Source organism: Rhinoraja longicauda, chromosome 35, assembly GCF_053455715.1.
Source record: "Rhinoraja longicauda isolate Sanriku21f chromosome 35, sRhiLon1.1, whole genome shotgun sequence".
NCBI classification, from domain to species: Eukaryota; Metazoa; Chordata; class Chondrichthyes; order Rajiformes; family Arhynchobatidae; genus Rhinoraja; species Rhinoraja longicauda.
The window spans coordinates 7533837-7554191 of NC_135987.1; the positions used below are offsets into that span (position 1 = coordinate 7533837).

Genomic DNA, 20355 nt, shown 5'->3' on the forward strand with positions numbered 1-20355 from the left:
TTCCATGCTAATCCCAGGCTGTTCATTATGAACAGTGCTCCATTATCTTCTGTCTTGTAGAGAAGAGACAAGTTTGACACCTGCCCAATGTTTCTCCGCACTGTTCAGAGTCAGATCTTGGTTCCCCACTTCCTCGGCCACACTTTTCCCTTGGGTTTGGGCGAATCATCCTCCTGCATTTTATCCCACAGTCCAAGATGCACTTCCAGCTGAAGACAAATAAACATACAAGGAGCATGGATCACAGAGTGTGGGAGAGCTGCATCAAACAAAATGGAGGGATGGCAAGATGAATGAAAGGTGTAGGAGCCATTTTGCAGTTATTAGTTATTTTTGCTTATTAATATTATTACCTTGTATTCTGCTGTAGTTTGGGCATTATAGAGTTAATGCAATGCTTACGTAGGGGCTGGGCGGGCCAGAGTACGGGCAGTTGGGTACGTGCTGGCAGAGTGTGTGAGCTGGGAGGTGCTGACAGTGGGTCAGCTAGAAGCTCCGCCAAAAGATTTATCAGCCATGATGTAATCGCCCGTAAGTTTTATTAACTAGAAGATTAATACAAACTGCGTCGAAGTTATATCTGGCAATTCGTAACGATCGCATAGACTGTGGTAAGATATGGAATTTTACCTAGCAATTAATAACCAGTCGATGACAAGAGACATGCCAATATGTTTATTGCACCTTCAAATAAAGAAGACTAACTATTAAACATCTAGGAGGATCTCTGTTATTATTGTTCGAGTCATTACGCTTATCGCTGACCCGGTCTATGCAAGTGGCAGCTTGGGAGCTAATTGATATAAACGAGAAGCTGGCCGCTACAAAAGGGTTTGATCACAACTTTAAGTTGGTGAAAACTATAGACAGAAAAGTAACGACAACACTTTCTCGCTTTGTTAACTCTGGGTGAAAATTCTTTATTTTTCTTCATAGCAACAACAACAACACCAAGGGACGTGGAAGGGAGTGTATTATAGATTCACAGAAAACCTTTGGACAATGTGCAATACAAGCAAATCACAATGCTAACCATCTGGAAGAAAAATAGCAAGCTTGAAAAACATCTCAGTGCCTCAGTCAAGTAGTAGGTTACTTCTAGCTTCACCATGATCTTTGGTTAAACCCACTACTAAGAGTCAAATCACCATGATCTTTGGTTAAACCCTCTACTAGGAGTCAAACCCTCTACTAGGACTTTCTGCGATGCAACAATGACAAAGGCTCAGCGGATATGAAAATGTACAGGCCTCCTGTATAATAAATACCATGTTTTAAATAATAGGCTCATTTTATATTTTGCCATTGAAAGCATTCAAGGAATGAGACAAAGGAGTAATTTTAAAACTCCCTCAGGCATTGAACAAAAAAAGTGGCATGTTTAAATTAAAATCTTGGCCATTACTTCAGTGAAAATTTAAATCCAATGGGGGTGACAAACCAATTGGAGTCCAATCAAGTAATTGTGATCTTCATATTGGCTTCCAGCCCTGAAAAGCTGGGGCAGCTCAATTGAATGAGATTCCTTGATGTTTTTGGTAATGATAAATGCCCCCATAAGTAGACTCCTTCGGCAAGGCAAGAAATCGATTCTGGAATTATTTTACCACCTGTTGGATTTTCTAGAAAATTGATAGACTCAATTGCAATTTAACATCCATAAGTAGCTGAAGGATTAACAAGCCCAGGTCAATGATATCACTTTTGTATTGACAATGTCTTCTTCATTTTGCATCAAATACACTAACATTGAGGATTCAAGCCATTAGTTTTAAATGCATAGTAGTGTTACTAATTGTACATTCAGTATATATATATATATATATAGGACATATATATATATATATATATATATATATATATATATATATATATATTTATGTTATATTATGAGACTAGGTCAGGGAGAATGGTCGGCGTGGACTGGTAGGGCCGGACAGGCCTGTTTCCATGCTGTAGTTGTTATATGTTATATATATATATATATATATAGGACAAGGGCAGTGTACAAGAGAAGGGAATAGATCAAGCTGAGGCCACCTCATTACCAAATCAAATGGAATATATGGACATAATTCCTTTTAATATGAGCATTAGCATTTGTAAAATAAAATTCTACTCGAGTTAAAAATACAAGTTATGAAATGTTGTGCCATCTGAAAGTGCATGGTCTCAAAGAATCTTTCACAAAATTAATAGTGATTGTGGAAAACAGATTGCACAGAATCAAATCTTGTGGAATTTAAGTAAGTGCTTTAAGATTTTATAAATGCATGCAAGTCCAAGTATTGTATTGTATTGTATTGAAGAGCCTGGTGTTATATACTAGAAATATCCAATGTCGTAGTTCTACTGAGCATGATTATTGCTTAAGCGAGATATAAAGACATGATAATTAAAACATTTGATAGTTGAAACATTTGTGCTCTGTACTCTAGCTGCAAGGAAATCTTCAGTTATCTCCAGCACAGATCTTCAATAGAGCATCTTTGTAATCTCCACCAGTGTCTCCCTGTGGAAAGAAAAAAAAACAACCGTGCTTTAACGATTTCTGCTATTCTGTCTGCTTGGTCCATCAGTTTCATTCCCTTCGGAGTAAAGCTAGATTACAATTAAAACATAAAGTACTTGTGCTATAACACCAGGATAAGGGCTCAACCAAGAAACCCAAGCCCAAAGCCAAGTAGTATCTAAACTGATTATACAAACTAATGCCAAGGACAATAACTAACTTCATATACAATAATCAGCTACCTACATGTTAACAAGCACGTTAAAAAAAACGGATCGTATTGATGCAAGTATATCATTGGGGTTATCAAGTGGCACCTCCCTTCACTGGTGTTTCGTTGAGTTAGGCCCACGACACGTCGGGAAGGCTCAACAGTTAGACTACTTCATATCTGTGCATTTGTTAGTCTGCACATATTCATTAAAGACACTCAGGAGATTCACTGTTGAATTATCAATAGTTTACTGCAACATTTCCTGAAGGTATTCCTTTAAAACGTGCACACATCTATTGGTAAATAGATTTTACATACAAAATCTAAGTTAATCTGAATTACAAAAGAATTCAAGCATTGTGCTGGTACTGATGGCATAGTGTAGGCAGGGTCCTGGCAGGTATGAAGAACCGGCTCAAACATCTCACAATCCCTTTCCCAGTAATTTCAATTAATGAAGCCACGTTTATATTCCTACTTGGCTTGAAACCTTAAAAGAACTGAGGTGACCTGGAACCTTAAAATAACTGCTCAGGCTCTTGGTATTTCTACCTTCTTTGTGTAAAACCCTTATCTGTCTGCCTACCTTTTCCTCTTCACCTCCCAAATGTAATGTGCACATTTAGAAAATTGATGTAGGGAATTCTGGAAATTATAAGAAAGTTGTAATACGTTTAACCCAAGATTTAACATACCAAGGAAGAATGTGAAGGGAACTTATGTTAGGAGAGGTAATAATAGATTTATCCTGGTGTTTAGATTCGACACCATAGTAAAGTTAAAATAAACATTGGGGGTGTAAACTCAGCTGAGGGGAATAAAACTGATCAGGGAGTAGTGCCTTTCATTGTACCCATTTGTCAAATAATCGGGAGAGTGGTTTTCTGAATAACAGGGGACTCAAGGTTAAAGATAACTCTGGCAAAATGCAAACATGAATGGCTACACAGACATTGGCCAATGATGAATTATTTCAAAAATGTAGAATCCACGTGTAACCATTGTTTCATGAGAATATAAAAATGTAGTGGGTGTTGTGTATCTCTGAAACATTTTGGGATTTCTTAGAGTGATTCATCCTGCGTACTGTTAAGGCCTTGAATAAACCGACTTGTTTGGCAAACTCACCACAGCTCTATGAGATATTCTTTGTTCCTTTCTGAGCCGTGATTAAGAAGGGGAACTGGGCCCTATGTGAACTCCAGATTCAGGGAACAGATTAACCACAAAAGCAGAGTAAGATGTCCGTCGGGGAATGTTACCGACAGGCCCGCTCCAGATGGCAGGAGTACATGCTGAGGGATGCCCTGAAGCTTGGGGCACCCAACACCAAGGCTCTGAGAGGGAGGACCACAATCTAGGGCCCTTCCGCTGCTGGACATTGAGGGGCAGAGTCTGGAGGAAATGCCTCTCAAACAAGGGAAAGGATAGGGTGTTGGGAAAAATTTGTGAACACTACCTTATGAAGCAATGAAGTGTATAGCCTCCGAGAATGTTGGAAGAATTTTGACACCGTTTCTGTTTTGTATATTTTTTTACTCCGAATAAAAGGTTATTTTGAATAAAAAAGGATTAACCACAAAATTCCCTCCTACAGAAACAGTCGAAGGAAATTAGTTAAATTTATTCAAGTAATGTATTCCCTTTATACACAAGGCCGCACTGATGTATTTAAACAAAAACGGACTCCAAATTTATAATTAAAAATGTGCTGCTCTTCTGTCTGTGTCTTGACGTATAATCGCCTATACTGGTTGTTGCATGCGTTAGGAGGGTCATGTGCCAAGACGCAATTAAATATTAAAGTGGGTCTTGAAGGTCAACATCTTAATATCGATTGATTCCAACTTGGTCTTGAAGGTTTTAACGTTGGGTGCAGTGCGAATGTCATGGTGATGATTCCATTCGCGAATTGTCTATGGGTACAGTGAATATCTATAACAGTCTTCACTTGTTGGGATGATGTTGTATTTGAAAACCCCCGATTGCCTGGTCTTTGGTTGTCTGGTTGAACAGACATTCAAGAAGGTTTTAAGGCAGTGTACTGAAACAGTTACACCAAATCAAATCAACTCATTTGCACTTTAAAAGGAACTAGACCAAGTGGACCCGTTGGGCCCAAACCTCCCCTGCATTGGTGCAGCACCCTGTCCTCCCCCCCTCCCCTCTCTCCTCAACGCCCCCTCCCCTCTCCTTTCTCCCCCTCCCCTCTCTCCTCAACGCCCCCTCCCCTCTCCCTTCTCCCCCCTCCCTCCCTCCTCCACCTCCACCTCCCCTCCTTTTAAACTTAAAAATGTGAATAACTTTAAAAAAATAACACGGATTTCAATGAAACTACTTGCATTATCACTAAAGTGACAATGGTGAGGAAGGTGGGCCTAAAATTGTCGCGCTATCGTGTACCGTTTTGGCTGAAGTTCAGTCACAAACAAGATAACAAACGAGAGTTTTAGTATATAGATTACATTAGATTTCAAATGAAAAAATGTCAAAGGGAAAAACTATCAAAAGCTGGTCAGAAAGGAAATGATCCTTTAAAGAAATTCTCTTGACTGGCTTCAAGGAAATATCAATGTCATACCTCAATTGCAGCGTGAACAGTTTCATCATAATTGGCCTTGTAAATAGCTTTGATATTTGCCAAATCAATTTCAGAGCGAGACACCATAATTCTCATCAAAGTTTCGTCATCTGTGCCACCACCCTGTTAAGAGACAAAACACCCATATTCAGAGGTTAATTTTGATCATTCAATATTCTGAAAAATTCCCTTCATCAAATCACTTCTAGTCTTAAGTTAGCAATAGTTAAGTACAATGAGATTAGAACAAATCAACTCAGCCCACAGTGCTCCCCCTTCACTCCAAATGAATACTTTGACAATTTCAGGCCAAGAAGACAAGGCTCCAAAGGCATAGCCTGATCAGATCACAGTGTAGGTAGTGAAGGAAGAGCAAATTCTGCACAATGGTGCAGCAATCATGTCATCTAGTAGCACCTACTCAACAAAGCCTCCACATCTTTAGTCAGGGCTCCTGGCAGTCCTGAAGGATATTACTCTTACAACAGTGCAAAATGTGATCCCACTTTAGCATCTGATTGGATGCAAGCTAAATTAGGTAATCACAATTGAAGTCTCCAATATCAATATCAAGTTTATTTGTCACATACACATACAAGATGTGCAATGAAATGAAAGGTCACCTACAGTCCAGCAATAAGAGCAATAAAAATAAGCAATTTCACACACAATCACAAACCAACACAAAAAAAAACCCCCAAAAAAAGAAAGAAACATCCATCACAGCGAGTCTCCTCCAGTCACCTCCTCACTGTGATGGAAGGCCAGAATGTCTTTTCTCTTCCCCTGAAGTTGCCACATTCCAGGCGGCGCCAGACGGTGAAAGGTCCGCAGCGGGCTGACCCAAGTCCCGCGATCTGGGGCGGGTGAAGACGCCACCGCTGCACGTCGGGGCGGTCGGGACTCCCGACATTGAAGCCTCCGCCGAGCAGAGAAAATCTTGCGGCCTATTTCAGGCCGCGCCGGACGGTGAAAGGTCCGCGGTGGGCCGACCCAAGCCCCGCGATCCGGGGCGGGCGAAGTCGTTACCGCTGCTGGAGCTCCCGATGTCGACCTCCACCCAGGGGGCTGCAAGCTTCCGATATCCACGCGGCCCGCGGCCAAAGCCCCCGGAGCCTCCGAAGGCGAGTCGCAGCCGTTCCCGCAGCGCCACCACAGCCTCCGAAGGCAGCCAGCTCCGCAGATGGTAAGTCCGGTCCGCGGGCTCTGCGAACCAGAGCCCAGGTGGTCCCAGCTGGAGGCCACCAGCTCCAGGTGTTTGGCCGATGGTAAGCCGCAGCAGGAACGGAGACACCACCCAGAAACAAAGGTCAGGTCTCCGTTCGGAAGAGACAATTTTACAGTCCCTCCCCCCCCCCCCCCCCACACATACTACACAACCACAAAAACACTACATCACATCTACACACTACAATCAAGACAAAAAACAACAAAAACTCAAAAGACAAACGGACTGCAGGTAAGCCGCTGCTGCTAGGGCAGTGCCACCAGTTGGACCTTAGAACTGGTGTCAGTGGGTTTGGGATTTCTAGCACCATTCCAACAATGACCTAAACTAATACCAAAGATGAATTTAACTTTTCTGAAGAGAGCTCAAATGATAAAAACAATAAACAATAGGGGATAAAAAGGCAAAGGAAAGAAGTGATAATGTTAACATTTATCTAGTGCTGTAAAAGTAGTTAAAAACATCAAATTCCAGAGCTTAGGCAAAGGGAAATTGGAATATCAGAAGGTTGAGTGCTCGGACAGGGAGGGAAGTGTTTTTGATGTAAAAGCCAAGTAAGGAACACTGAGGTAAGATACAAGTTGTGATATTTTGCAAAGTGGGTCCTCAGCCACCAAGAGTGCTGAAGTTTGGTAGTGTTGCATCCATTAATCAGGTGCAGACTCCAACTCTCAAGAGAACCGAGTAGTATTTAAGCAGCCAAGCTGCAAGCATAAGAGAAAATATGAGAAAGAGCATGAAAGAATTGAGAGGATACCAACTTGAAAGCAAGCTGCCCTGAAGGGTGCAACTTGACGGGAATTGATATACCACATGTACCATACCTTCATGGCATTGTAAAGTTTCTCAGCAAAATAGGCAGGTTTGTTCTTCACGCATTTGACTGAGGGGAAAAAAAAGGATTTATTAAATAAAATCTCCATTACAAAATGACAATCGGACAGAATAATAGCAATGTCAAACCGTTGAGAGCGGCACGGTGGCGCAGCGGTAGAGTTGCTGCCTTACAGCGAATGCAGCGCCGGAGACTCAGGTTCGATCCTGACTACGGGCACTGTACTGTACGGAGTTTGTACGTTCTACCCGTGACCTGCGTGGTTTTTCTCCGAGATCTTCGGTTTCCTCCCACACTCCAAAGAACGTACAGGTATGTAGGTTAATTGGCTGGGCAAATGTAAAAATTGTCCCTAGTGGGTGTAGGATAGTGTTAATGTGCCGGGATCGCTGGGCGGCGCGGACCCGGTGGGCCGAAGGGCCTGTTTCTGCGCTGTATCTCTAAATCTAAATCTAAGCCACAATTGCTTAGCAATTTCAGATTCTAGAAAGACTGTAACCAAGTATTTCCTCAGCATCCACAATAGGCTGTGAAACAGTTGCTGTGTGATGTACCAACGATCCTTGGATTGCAGACCTTCAGAAGGTAAACTAGGACATTTTTTCAATGTGCATCGCAAAAGGTTGTCATGGTGGAAGGGGCCAAGCCCTCTTAAAATGAGCACTTTAGGGATTTAAGAGCAAGTAATGATATCTTGTTCAGGTCTCAATCCCAATGCTGGCTTGGGTTTTACTCAGCCAGCGTCCTCATTAAGTCTCGGAAGCAGGTGCAGTGTTTAGCTTAGTTTAGCATAGAGATACAGCATGGAAACAGGCCCTTCAGCTCAATGAGTCTGTGCCGACCAGCAATCCCCGAACACCAGCACTATCCTACACATACTTGGGACAATTTACAATTTTACCAAGCCAATTAGCCTACAAACCTGTACATCCAAAGACGTGCAGGTATGTAGGTTAATTGACTGGGTAAATGTAAAAAATTGTCCCTAGTGTGTGTAGGACAGTGTTAGTGTGCGGGGATCACTGGGCGGTGCGGACTTGGTGGGCCGAAAAGGCCTGTTTCCACGCTGTATATATATATGATATGATATGATATGTGGGAGGAAACCAGAACACCCGGTGAAAACCCACGCAGGTCATGGGGAGAACGTACAAACTCCGTACAGGCAGCGCCTGTAGTCAGGATTGTACCCGTGTCTCTGGCGTTGCAAGGCGGCAATTCTACCTCTGCACCACCGTGCCGCAACGAATGCACACTTTTGCAGGAACTACGTAGCATACAACTGCTTAACAAACTAAATTTCCAAATGACAAATCATGTCAGAAATCAAGTAATATTTTAGCTTCGACCTGAACCATGATCATGTCCCCAATATTTAACAAATTATAAATTACTTTTGCCAAGAAATCTGCTTGCTACTTAACAGCAATTGTTCAATTCCGTGAATCCCTTGAACTGAGCGCTGACAAACGACACTGGCAAAGTGAAAGCCCTGCCACAGGTCACTGGATTCTCACGGCAGCTCTCTCGGTCAGCAGTATGGAAGTCGTGGTTGGTGTAGAGAACAATTGTATCTCTGATGATGGCAGCTTTTAGACCATTAAAAACTCCAGTTAACTGGTAGACAGCTTCCTATCCTCACTCGAGACATCTTTCCACCAAAATCAGTGAGTCTTACCAATGGCCAACATGACACGCTGAAGATTCCCCGAGCATTCACTTCCAATGCTATCTTGAAGATCAATGTCGTTTATCTTCTGGTACGCATCAAATACTGTGTGGAAGAAATAAAATGACAGAACAGTGGTAGTTAAGGGGAGAATTCTGATGGAAATATATATATATATATAGGGCGGCACGGTAGCGCAGCGGTAGAGTTGCTGCTTTACAGCGAATGCAGCGCCGGAGACTCGGGTTCGATCCTGACTACGGGTGCTGCACTGTAAGGAGTTTGTACGTTCTCCCCGTGACCTGCGTGGGTTTTCTCCGAGATCTTCGGTTTCCTCCCACACTCCAAAGACGTACAGGTATGTAGGTTAATTGGCTGGGTAAATGTAAAAATTGTCCCTAGTGGGTGTAGGATAGTGTTAATGTACGGGGATCGCTGGACGGCACGGACTTGGAGGGCCGAAAAGGCCTGTTTCCGGCTGTATATATATGATATGATATGATATATATATACATGCATTTGGATAGGCAGAGGCCGTTTAGGGATAGTCAACATGGATTTGTACACGGGAGATCATGTCTCACAAATTTGATTTGAGGTTTTTTTAAGTAAACAAGAAGGTTGACAACAAAGATACTAGAGGAACAAGATGGACCATTCCGTTGAAATCGCCTATACTGAGGCATAGTACGCAAAGGAGCGCAACGGCCGCCATTTTTGTACGCACAACCCACCGTTCTCTATGCCTCTCGCAGTGTAATCAGTGTTTTGGGGGAATAGTATGTGTGATGATACCATTAAAATGCAGAATACATCTCATCTATCAAGTCACAGATTTTTGTTATTTTTCTTTTAAAATGTTTCTGCAAGTTTCTGCCTACTAAAATGGCGCCGTGACATACTACGGTTTTTAGGGTCGAGTGGTCTATCTTGCTCCTCTAGTATCTTTGGTTGACAAGGACAAGGCCACAGATGTTGTCTCTATGGACTTCAGCAAGACCTTTGATAAAGGTTCTGCATGAGATCAGGTTAGATTGCATGGGATCAGGGAGAGCTAGCTGCCTGGATACAGAATTGGCTTCATGGAAGGAAGCAGAGGGTGGTGGAAGGTTGTTATTCAGACTGGAGGCCTGCTCCTCGTGGTGTACCTCAGGGATCGGTGCTAGCATATTGCAGTTTCAGGTTTATACCAATGGTTTACATGAGAATGTACAAGGCATGATTAGTAAGTTTGCAGATGACACCAAAGTGGGTGGTTTAGTAGACAATGAACAGAATAATCAAAAATTACAGCAGGATCTTGATCGGCGGAGTAAGTGGGCTGAGGAATGGCTAATGGAGTGCAATGCTGATAAGTACGAGGTGTTGTATTTTGGGAAGAGGGGAGAGCGGGGGAAGGGGAGAGCGGGGGAAGGGGAGAGCGGGGGAAGGGGAGAGCGGGGGAAGGGGAGAGCGGGGGAAGGGGAGAGCGGGGGAAGGGGAGAGCGGGGGAAGGGGAGAGCGGGGGAAGGGGAGAGCGGGGGAAGGGGAGAGCGGGGGAAGGGGAGAGCGGGGGAAGGGGAGAGCGGGGGAAGGGGAGAGCGGGGGAAGGGGAGAGCGGGGGAAGGGGAGAGCGGGGGAAGGGGAGAGCGGGGGAAGGGGAGAGTGGGGGAGAAGGAAGGGGGGTTGAGGAGTGAGGGGAGGGGGAGGAGAGGGTGCTGCACCAATGCAGGGGAGGTTTGGGCCCAACGGGTCCACTTGGTCGAGTGATATTTAAAAGACTCTTGGACAGGTACATGGTTAGGAAAGGTTTAGAGGGAAATGGACAAAATTTAGGCAAATGGGACTAACTTCTTGTTAGTCCCATTTTGATCAGCTTGACATCTTGATCAACATGGAGCTGTTTTGTAGCACCCTTTTTAAATGTAGGTTAGATTTCCATCAAAATTCAAAACTTGCTTTCTAAGTTAAATTGCAGCATTATTTATTTGCAAGTAGTGAATTTCACCCAAGTTAATGATACAATAATTTTTAAATGAATATTATTTGTTACTCAATTTGCAACTCGATTTGTTGATAGGGTGGAGGACATCTAACACACGCCTGCTCACCGAAATATCCAATTTACGACAGGAAATGGGTTAAATCCTTGTGAGAAATACTAGTTATTGTTACCTGCCAACAAATGAAGGGCGCTCTTGGAACAGATAATGGAAATGAATCTTTCTTCATCTGTACCCCAGGCATTTTCACCAGCCTCATAAAGAGCCTTAAAAAGAAAAAACAAATCTCAAGTAATGAATCACCTATACAATTCAGTTCATTCTCTCGCACAAGTGAGAAAGCTTTGGGGCGGCACGATGGTGCAGCGGTAGAGTTGCTGACTTACAGTGCTAGAGACCCGGGTTTGATCCTGACTACCGGTCCTGTCTCTACAGAGTTTGTGCGTTCTCCCTGTGACATGCGTGGGTTTTCTCCGGGTGCTCCGGTTTCCTCCCACACTCCAAAAATGTACAGGTTTGTAGGTTAATTGGCTTCGGTAAAGCTGTAAATTGTCCCTAGTGTGTATGATAGCACGAGTGTATGGAGTGATCACTGGTTGGCGTGGACTCAGTGGGCCGAATGGCCTGCTAAACTAAGCTATCTCTAAACTAAGCAGTGAAATTGTCACAGGCACTGAAATACAACATACTCCCACGGTAAAGCATACTTCTCAGCTTCAGTTCGATGCAATTGATAGGACTAAAAATGTCTGTACCCACAAATGATACACCCTGTGTCCTTAATGTACAATTGAAATCTCCGGGCAATTGTATAGCACCACAATCTTGAGGAACTACAGGAAATTGAATCTAAGTGATAGTAAGAGCATAAAGAATTCAAGGACACAGCCTTACTACATTCGACTGCTACTGTATAACAAAGAACATCAATTCCATTATGCCTCCATGCTTCACTTGAATTTTAATACAATAATCATAGGAATTAATGTCAAATCTCTTAAGGCAGATGTGGTCAGGGGTTTAAAATAACTATCACATTAAAATAGAAAGTGTGTACTTTCGGCATGGTGGTGTAGCACTAATGCTACAGCCTTACAGCAGGTTTGATCCCGACTCCGGGTGCTGTCTGTACGGAGTTTGTACATTCTCCCCGTGATCTGCGTGGATTTTCTCTGAGATCTTGGGTTTCCCCCCCCCCCCCCCCCCCCACACTCCAAAGACGTACGTACAGGCTTGTGGGTTAATTGGCTTGTTACAAATATAAATTGTCCCTAGTGTGTGTAGGATAGTGTAAGTGTGCGGGGATCGCTGGTCGATGTGGACTCGGTGGGCTAAAGGGCCTGTTTCCATGCTAAACCACTGTCTTAACAGACATTTGTAGGTCACTGCACACAATTGTCTGAAGTTCCAAGAATGATTTAAAAAAATACAAGTCTGGAATTTGATGTTAAAATCAAAAGGACAATCAACAAAATTAATGATCACAAGATTTCAAATTGGTAATTGTTTTGAAAGGCAATTAGCAGCAACCAAGACCAAAATAAACTACTGTTTAAAAACTACATGCCATGTCAACATGCTCCCAACTTCATTACACAGTAGTAACAACAGGATTTAAATCAGGAGTTCACTTGCCAAGTTACCAGAGGCCTAATAAATTGGAAACCACAAGCCAAAGACAAAGCTGATTGCAATGAAATGAGAAATTATGATCTGCCCCAAAGCATTGATGGCATTTCCTTCCACTGATGCTGCCTGGTCTGTGGAGTTCCACCAGTAGTTTGTTTTAGCACAATGAAATACCTTCAACAATAATAGACAGCAGCAGTTCCAAAGGGCTGTTTAAGAGCAGTCAAGGATGAGCAATAAATGCTGGCCTTCGCGAGATGCCCAGAGACCAGGAGAAAATTAAACTCCAAAGTCTAGCAGGATCAGGCAAGTAAATTAATTCAATTATTGTAGAGGTTATTTCTCAAGTGGCCAAGAAACCCAGCTCAACAAAAAGACTCATTGGCATTTTAACATGTCATTGTCTAACTGGTCATAATTGAACAAATCCTGACAACCTATGAAGCCCCTTTCAATACATCACAAACCCACACGGTACCTATTGTTTCTCCCAGGATCACACTGTCTATATATTCTTGCCCAGGGGTGACAATTGTCCACACCTACTGGAATGTTTGGCTCGGCAGGACATAGACTGTCCCGGTTACTTTCATTCCTCACCTTTGCATCCTCTTCTGCTTGAGATGGATCAGCTTCCTCATCACTTCTGTTACCCTAAAAAAAACAGGCATGCATTTAATCTTCTGGTTTTTGCTTATTTAAAATAGTGTCTGCAGCAGAAATGACAATGAGAAACTTCAAAAAAGAACAGAAAATGAATTTAACCCAAGGCTCATTGATTCTCCGATCACTGGACAAATAGAAACAATGTAGGCAAGTAATTTGTTCTTTTAAGATGCACATTGATAGAGTCACATTAGTAGCAGAGCTGTTATTCCATAAGCAGTACTGATACTTCATGGTGAGGTCTATGAATTATGTGCAACCTTCAATGAATAAGGAATTGCATAGGTTCACTGTGCAAAATCAATGTTTTGATAATCTTTCACAGCAGATGATTGAAAGGAGATCAATGAAATAAGAAATCACGTTCTCGCAATGAACAGAAGGCAGTCACTACAGCCTAGGGCAGGATAGTCTCTGCAGGGACAGTGCACCTAAACAGACCAACAGTGCACGGTGGTGCAGCGGTAGAGTTGCTGCCTTAGAGAACCAGAGACCCAGGTTCGATCCTGACTATGGGTACTGTCTACACAGAGTTTGTATGTTCTCCATGTGGGTTTTCTCCGGGATCTTCGGTTTGTTCCCACACTCTAAAGACGTACAGGTTTGCAGGTTAATTGACTTGGTATAAATGTAAATTGACTCTAGTGTGTGCAGCATAGGGTTAGTCAGTGGGGTTCGCTGGTCAGGTGGGACCCGGAGGGCCGAAGGGCCTGTTTCCATGCCGTATCTCTAAACCAAACTCCAACTGGACTCCAAATGCAATGGCAGGTGCAGAGGGAGGAGGACAGTATTAGCTCAATGACAAAATGTTACAGAGTTTTCACTTTTGCACAAAAGGACCAAGCTTTGCACAGATAATCCTGTGGGTAAAAAACAAAACAAATGAACACTTAATGTGAATGTCTTAAACTATCCCAAACCCCAAGTGCTAGACTTAAAATCCAAACGATCCTGCAGGGTGATGAGCAATGTTGAATTGAGGTGGTGCAGTGTGCAATTAGACTTTACGTTCGTGCTCTTCACTGTCTCACCTCTCCAGACCTATTCCCCATCAGTACAGAGCAAGGAATATGCCTGGAGCTCTACGTGAGAAAACGCAGTCAGAGTTGCAGGTCCAGGAGTGCTGAGGACCAGTGAGTTACCTAGAGGCGAATGGTAACGCAAGACAACTGTAGTTCCCTACACCAGCAGAGAAATGTGGAGCCCCTACCTCAGGCTAACATTACCTGGAGATATTGGAATATCAGCATCAACTAGGTTCTGCCTCAAAGGCAAAGCAAGGGTCATTAAAAACCAGCATACTTCCTCAGGCACAGATGATTAAAGGAGAATTAAAACTCCAGCCAGGTATTTATTCACAAAATGCTGGAGTAACTCAGCAGGTCAGGCAGCATCTCGGGAGAGAAGGAATGGGTGACGTTTCGTGTCGAGACTGAAGAAGGGTCTCGACCCGAAACGTCACCCATTCCTTCTCTCCCGGGATGCTGCCTGACCTGCTGAGTTACTCCAGCATTTTGTGAATAAATACCTTCGATTTGTACCAGCATCTGCAGTTATTTTCTTACAAAACTCCAGTCAGAATCGTTTTGATGCAAGTAACGAATACACAACTCTAATTGAAGTGATATAACTTGGAGGTTTTAAAGTCGTAGATGCACCTGTTGGAAACATTGAGTCACATGGAGATATTATGAACAAAAAAAGGTTCAAAAGCCTGCTCAAAAAAAGGTACATTTTAAAGAACATGATTAAATAAAAACATTATGCAGGAGCTGGAAATCCTTGTTCTCCAACTCAGACTGGATCCTGCAATGGCTACCTAACCTGATGAGCATTTTCAGAATTTTTTTTGTAGATTGAGGAGCTATTCTAAACAACATCCATGTTGGATGGCAAAACCCGCATCTAATGCACAAGAAACTGGAGACCTCAAATGGTGTAAAACAGCAAACTCAGGAGAGAGAAGACCATGGATATTATGATAGTAGCTGTGAACCAATGTTCTGCTGAGGAGTTTCAAGGAAGAAAGTTCCCAGGGAAATCAATGCCCCTCCATCAACTTGGGAAAGGCTAGTTAGAAAAACACAGTACTAAAGGAAAAGTAATTCTTCATTTCCCTCCACAGATGCTGCCTGACTTGCCGAGTTCCCCCAGCACTTTGTTTTTTGCTCGCTACCCAATAAGGGGTAAAATTCATATTTCTTCCCATTATTCCCCTAATATTTCCTGTTCCACTTAGCCAAGTGCAGTATCAGATTTCACAACTGATCTCCTTACTTTATAATTTTGGCTGATCAAAACGGTGAGTCCGGGTGAATAAGTAACGAGAAAAAGGCCACAACATCAAATTCTTAAAATCCACAGAATTCATTAACAGCAGCAGAGTCAAACTGTGACCATTTGCAAAGTTGCAAGTTACAGTGTTTCAATCACTTCCCCTCATCATTTCTCCCTTTAAAAGGCATTCAGGCCTCTTCTTCCAACTGTATCATTGTTCTCTGCAACTCACAGTCCTCCATTTATGCTGTCCAAGATTTTACCCACCATAAGACAATCCTTCTTCCATTCAGGTCTTCCAAATTCCAAATCTGCTTGAACAACTTAATTTGTGACTAAGCATTTAGCCCATGGTCTTAAAATCTCACGCAACTTCAATGGCCTTTCAGCAATTGGCACGGTGGCGCAGCAGTAGGGTTGCTGCCTTACGGGGCCAGAGACCTGGGTTCAATCCTGACTACGGGTGCTGTCTGTAAGGAGTTTGTACGTTTTCCCCAGTGACCGCATGGGTTTTCTCCAGGTGCTCTGGTTTCCTCCCATGTTCCAAATGGCTTCTGCAAATTGTCCCTTGTGTGCAGGATAGAACTGGTTAGTGTCTGGGTGATTGTGGTTAGTATGGACTTGGTGGGCCGAAGGGCCCGTTTCCATGCTGCATCTCTAAACTAAATTCCACGAGGTGCCTTGGGATATTTTTACCACCTGAAAGATGTAAAGCAGCTATAAACTGATGATTGCTGTGGCAACGTCAAATTACCCAAAACATTTAAAAGAAAAAATAATGGACATTAGTGTAGCATGTCAAAACCAAATTTACAACTGGGATTAAAGTACAGATACTATTTTCTTGAAACAAACAATGTTGCATTAATAATAATAATAATAATATATTTATTTTATATAGCGCCTTAACACATGCACAAAGCGCTTTACAAATACAATTAACATAGAAACAAACAGACAAACAGACAAACTATCCTGACGGAAAAGCGGCGAATACTCAACGCCAGCGTCCTCTCACGTCAGGGTCCGGCAGTAGACATTAAAGAACACAAGACACACAGATACAATTTTTTACACAAAACAGCCATCACAGTGATTGCTCTAGGCATACCCTCACTGTGATGGAAGGCAAAGTCTTATCTCCTCCTCGTTCTTCTCCCGTGGCGCCGTAGATCAAGTCCTTGCACAAACAAGAGAATGATGAACATTTTCAGACATTTAACATGGAGTAAAACAAAAAATATATATACCTGAACTAGGGAAATCAGAACTCGTTCAAAGTAACCTGATGTGTCAGAGTTGAGGTCCTCTTCCAAATCAGATTCAAAGTCTGGAAAAGAAAACAAAATTGGTTTTGAAAAATCTCAGAAATTACCGAACTGACAAGCAACCGACACAAAGGTATTTATTTCACAAAATGCTGGAGTAACTCAGCAGGTCAGGCAGCATCTCAGGAGAGAAGCAATGGGTGACGTTTCGGGTCGAGACCCTTCTTCAGACTGAAGAAGGGTCTCGACCCGAAACGTCACCCATTCCTTCTCTCCAGAGATACTGCCTGACCCGCTGAGTTACTCCAGCATTTTGTGTCTAAAAACGGTCTGTGTTAGTCAGAGCCATCATGCATGGAAACAGGATCTTTGGCCCAACTCATCCATGCCAACCAAGATGCCGCATCTAAGATGTGTAGGAAAGAACTGCAGATGCTGGTTTAAATCAAAGGTTGACCCAAAATGCTGGAGTAACTCAGCGGGACAGGCAGCATCTCTGGAGAGAAGGAATGGGTGACGTTTCAGGTCGAGACCCTTCTTCAGACTGAAGGGTCTTGACCCCTAATCATCACCCATTCCTTCTCTCCAGAGATGCTGCCTGACCCACTGAGTTACTCCAGCATTTTGTGTCTGCCCCATACAAGATATTCCCATTTAGCCAAAGTCCAAAGGAGAAGTGCGCAGCAAGGTTTCTAACCGTGGGAAGATAGATACTGAAAATTGTCGAATAAATATGCAAATAACATAATGATAAAATTAAAATAGGAAGAAAATAGAAATTAATGGATAGGTTTAACATCGAGCGAGGAATGCTTTCTTCCTATTATAGGCTGGGGAATAAGAAAGGGGTAAAATGGTGTGGAGTTAAAACCGAGAGAATAGAGAGCTTGAACCAATAACTACTGCCCTTAAGGAAATTTGCAATTCCTATTCCAATCTGATTTTTAGCTACAAAACTGCTACTACATGATCTCAAAGGGAAAGTCACTCATGTAGATCAATCCCCGAGGCGGATTGATCCGTGCCTGACTTTCGTATTGCTGACCTGATCTATGCTCCATGCCTGGTTTTGGTAGTGTTACCTGTATTACGCTGCTGATTAAGGTATTTATTCACAAAATGCTGGAGTAACTCAGCAGGTCAGGCAGCATCTCAGGAGAGAAGGAATGGGTGATGTTTCGGGTCGAGACCTTCTTCTGAAGAAGGGTCTCGACCTGAAACATCACCCATTCCTTCTCTCCTGAGATGCTGCCTGACCTGCTGAGTTACTCCAGCATTTTGTGAATAAATACCTTCGATTTGTACCAGCATCTGCAGTTATTTTCTTATTTTCTTATACATGCTGCTGATTAAATTCGTTTCACTTTGTAACCATGAGGTGTACCATGCAGAGGTTTTCTCACTTGCTCTCTGCATTGTATTTGTAATAAAACGCTTATATAGAAGTTAAATGATTTTTGTGGAAATCTACACTTCTTACAACTCAGTCAGCTGTTGGGGACAATATGCACAAAAGGCAAACACAGCCTTCAGAATCTAAGGAGAGCCGTAGTCATACTTATGCCAAAAAATAATTACTTCCCTACCTTCCCATGTTACATCGTTGTTTATGAGACTTAACCAATAGCAAACCACAAAGCAGCATCAGCAAAACTGTCGCATCAACAATCAAACCCAGACCCAAACTCAATGTAGACTGTTCAGTCATCCAGGATTCAAAATAGGTGTTATAGGAGCAGGAAACCTCCCCTGACTATAACATGGCCTTTGGCTAGTACAGGTAGTTCTGCTAGAATACTCGTTACCACAACACAAATCATGAATTAGGGAACACCATTTGCACATGCGGGCCAAATTAGTTATCACACAATATTGATCAAGAACTAGGCCCCACTTATGCTGGAAACTGAGAAGTAGAAATAGATTTATTCACAAAATGCTGGAGTAACTCAGCAGGTCAGGCAGCATCTCGGGAGAGAAGGAATGGGTGACGTTTCGGGTCGAGACCCTTCTTCAGACTGATGTCAGGGGGGCGGGACAAAGGAAGGATATAGGTGGAGACAGGAAGATAGAGGGAGATCTGGGAAGGAGGAGGGGAAGGGAGGGACAGAGGAGCTATCTAAAGTTGGAGAAGTCGACGTTCATACCACCGGGCTGCAAACTGCCCAGGCGAAATATGAGGTGCTGCTCCTCCAATTTCCGGCGGGCCTCACTATGGCACTGGAGGAGGCCCATGCAGTAGAAATAGAAAGCAGTCTTAGATTTAAGCAGAACAGAAGGGATATAATTTCCACATAGTAATCAGACACCATTGTCTCTTAAGAGCACAACTGCTACTTTAACCATGGGTGTATTTTGAAATTAACAAGCAATCACTTCTATTGATACCTGTGCAACAAAACTATGGACATACAGCCTTTATTTTAAAAAGACCCTCCATTTTATAAGGAAGATAGACACAAAAAGATGGAGTAAGTCAGCGGATCCAACTCTACTTCATTTTTGTAAGTACAGCAGGAAAAATAACTTTGTTATAGAGTCTGAAATTGTAGCTCCAAACTCCCTTTTGCCCCATTGATACAATTCGTCTTTTGTGGCATGATATTCTATTACACGTGGTTTCTTAGGAATGCTAGAAACAGAACTATCCACATCTCAAAGGATTCTTGATGAAGATCAAACAGCTCAAGCCCCCCCCCCCTCTCTTCAGCTTTCTGCTGCTCCCTTGCCTCCTACAAACAGCCTGAAGGGTCCTGAACTGAAACAACACCTGTCCATGCTCATCAGAGATGCTGCCTGACCTGCTGAGTTACTCCAGCATTTTGTCCTTTGTGGTAAACCAACATCTGCAGCTCCATGTTTCCACAGCTCATGATAGAAAGCTTTGGATCTTTCTTACAAAATTAATGATGCAAAGCAAAATGCACCTCAATATTAATTCACCGGATTGTAGTAATTTCTCCTGTGCACCCATCTTTTCTTGACCCATCGTGCCAAAAGGTGGGATTTTACAATCGATTAGACTTCTTTAACTAACAATGGCCATAGTGTTTGGTCAATGTAATAGCATACCTTCTTTATAAGCTTTCACAATCTGGTGGATTTCGTCATTATCACGAGATGCTAAGATTTCAACCAGGACGTCCTCAGATGTTCCAGCACCCTGAGGAAAACAAACAATTAAAGAATCATACTCTAGATTGAAGACAAAATATGGCCATCATTCAGTCATCCCACAAATGTACATACACTGCACTGGAAATGCACATTAGGACATGTCCCAAAAGCCCTTCTCCAAATTCTTGGTATGAATGCACAAATTGGGATAGGATTTCAGCCCAGTTATCAAGGTATAAACCTCACTGGGATAATGCTTTACTTCAGTTACCCATGGTCACCACCTGTCTAGACAGAGAAAGTCTGAAATCCCAAATCTTGAATTATCTGATTTTCAAATCCTGTTCATTCCAATAGTCTGTTGCCACAGAAGGCTG

General features: G+C 42.8%; 1 protein-coding gene across 1 annotated transcript in view; it reads right to left on the minus strand.

The window, feature by feature from the left end:
- Positions 1–887: 887 nt before the first annotated feature.
- Positions 888–20355, minus strand: part of LOC144609961 (annexin A5-like) — a 33526-nt gene continuing 14058 nt past the window's right edge. Inside the window, exons 6-13 of the mRNA XM_078428368.1 lie at positions 19934–20024; positions 16844–16923; positions 13251–13304; positions 11194–11287; positions 9049–9144; positions 7360–7418; positions 5308–5430; positions 888–2512 (exon numbers count right to left, since the gene is read on the minus strand). Of these exons, the coding sequence (XP_078284494.1) occupies positions 2453–2512; positions 5308–5430; positions 7360–7418; positions 9049–9144; positions 11194–11287; positions 13251–13304; positions 16844–16923; positions 19934–20024 (657 nt within the window). The 3' untranslated portion in view covers positions 888–2452. The remainder of the gene's footprint in view (positions 2513–5307; positions 5431–7359; positions 7419–9048; positions 9145–11193; positions 11288–13250; positions 13305–16843; positions 16924–19933; positions 20025–20355) is intronic.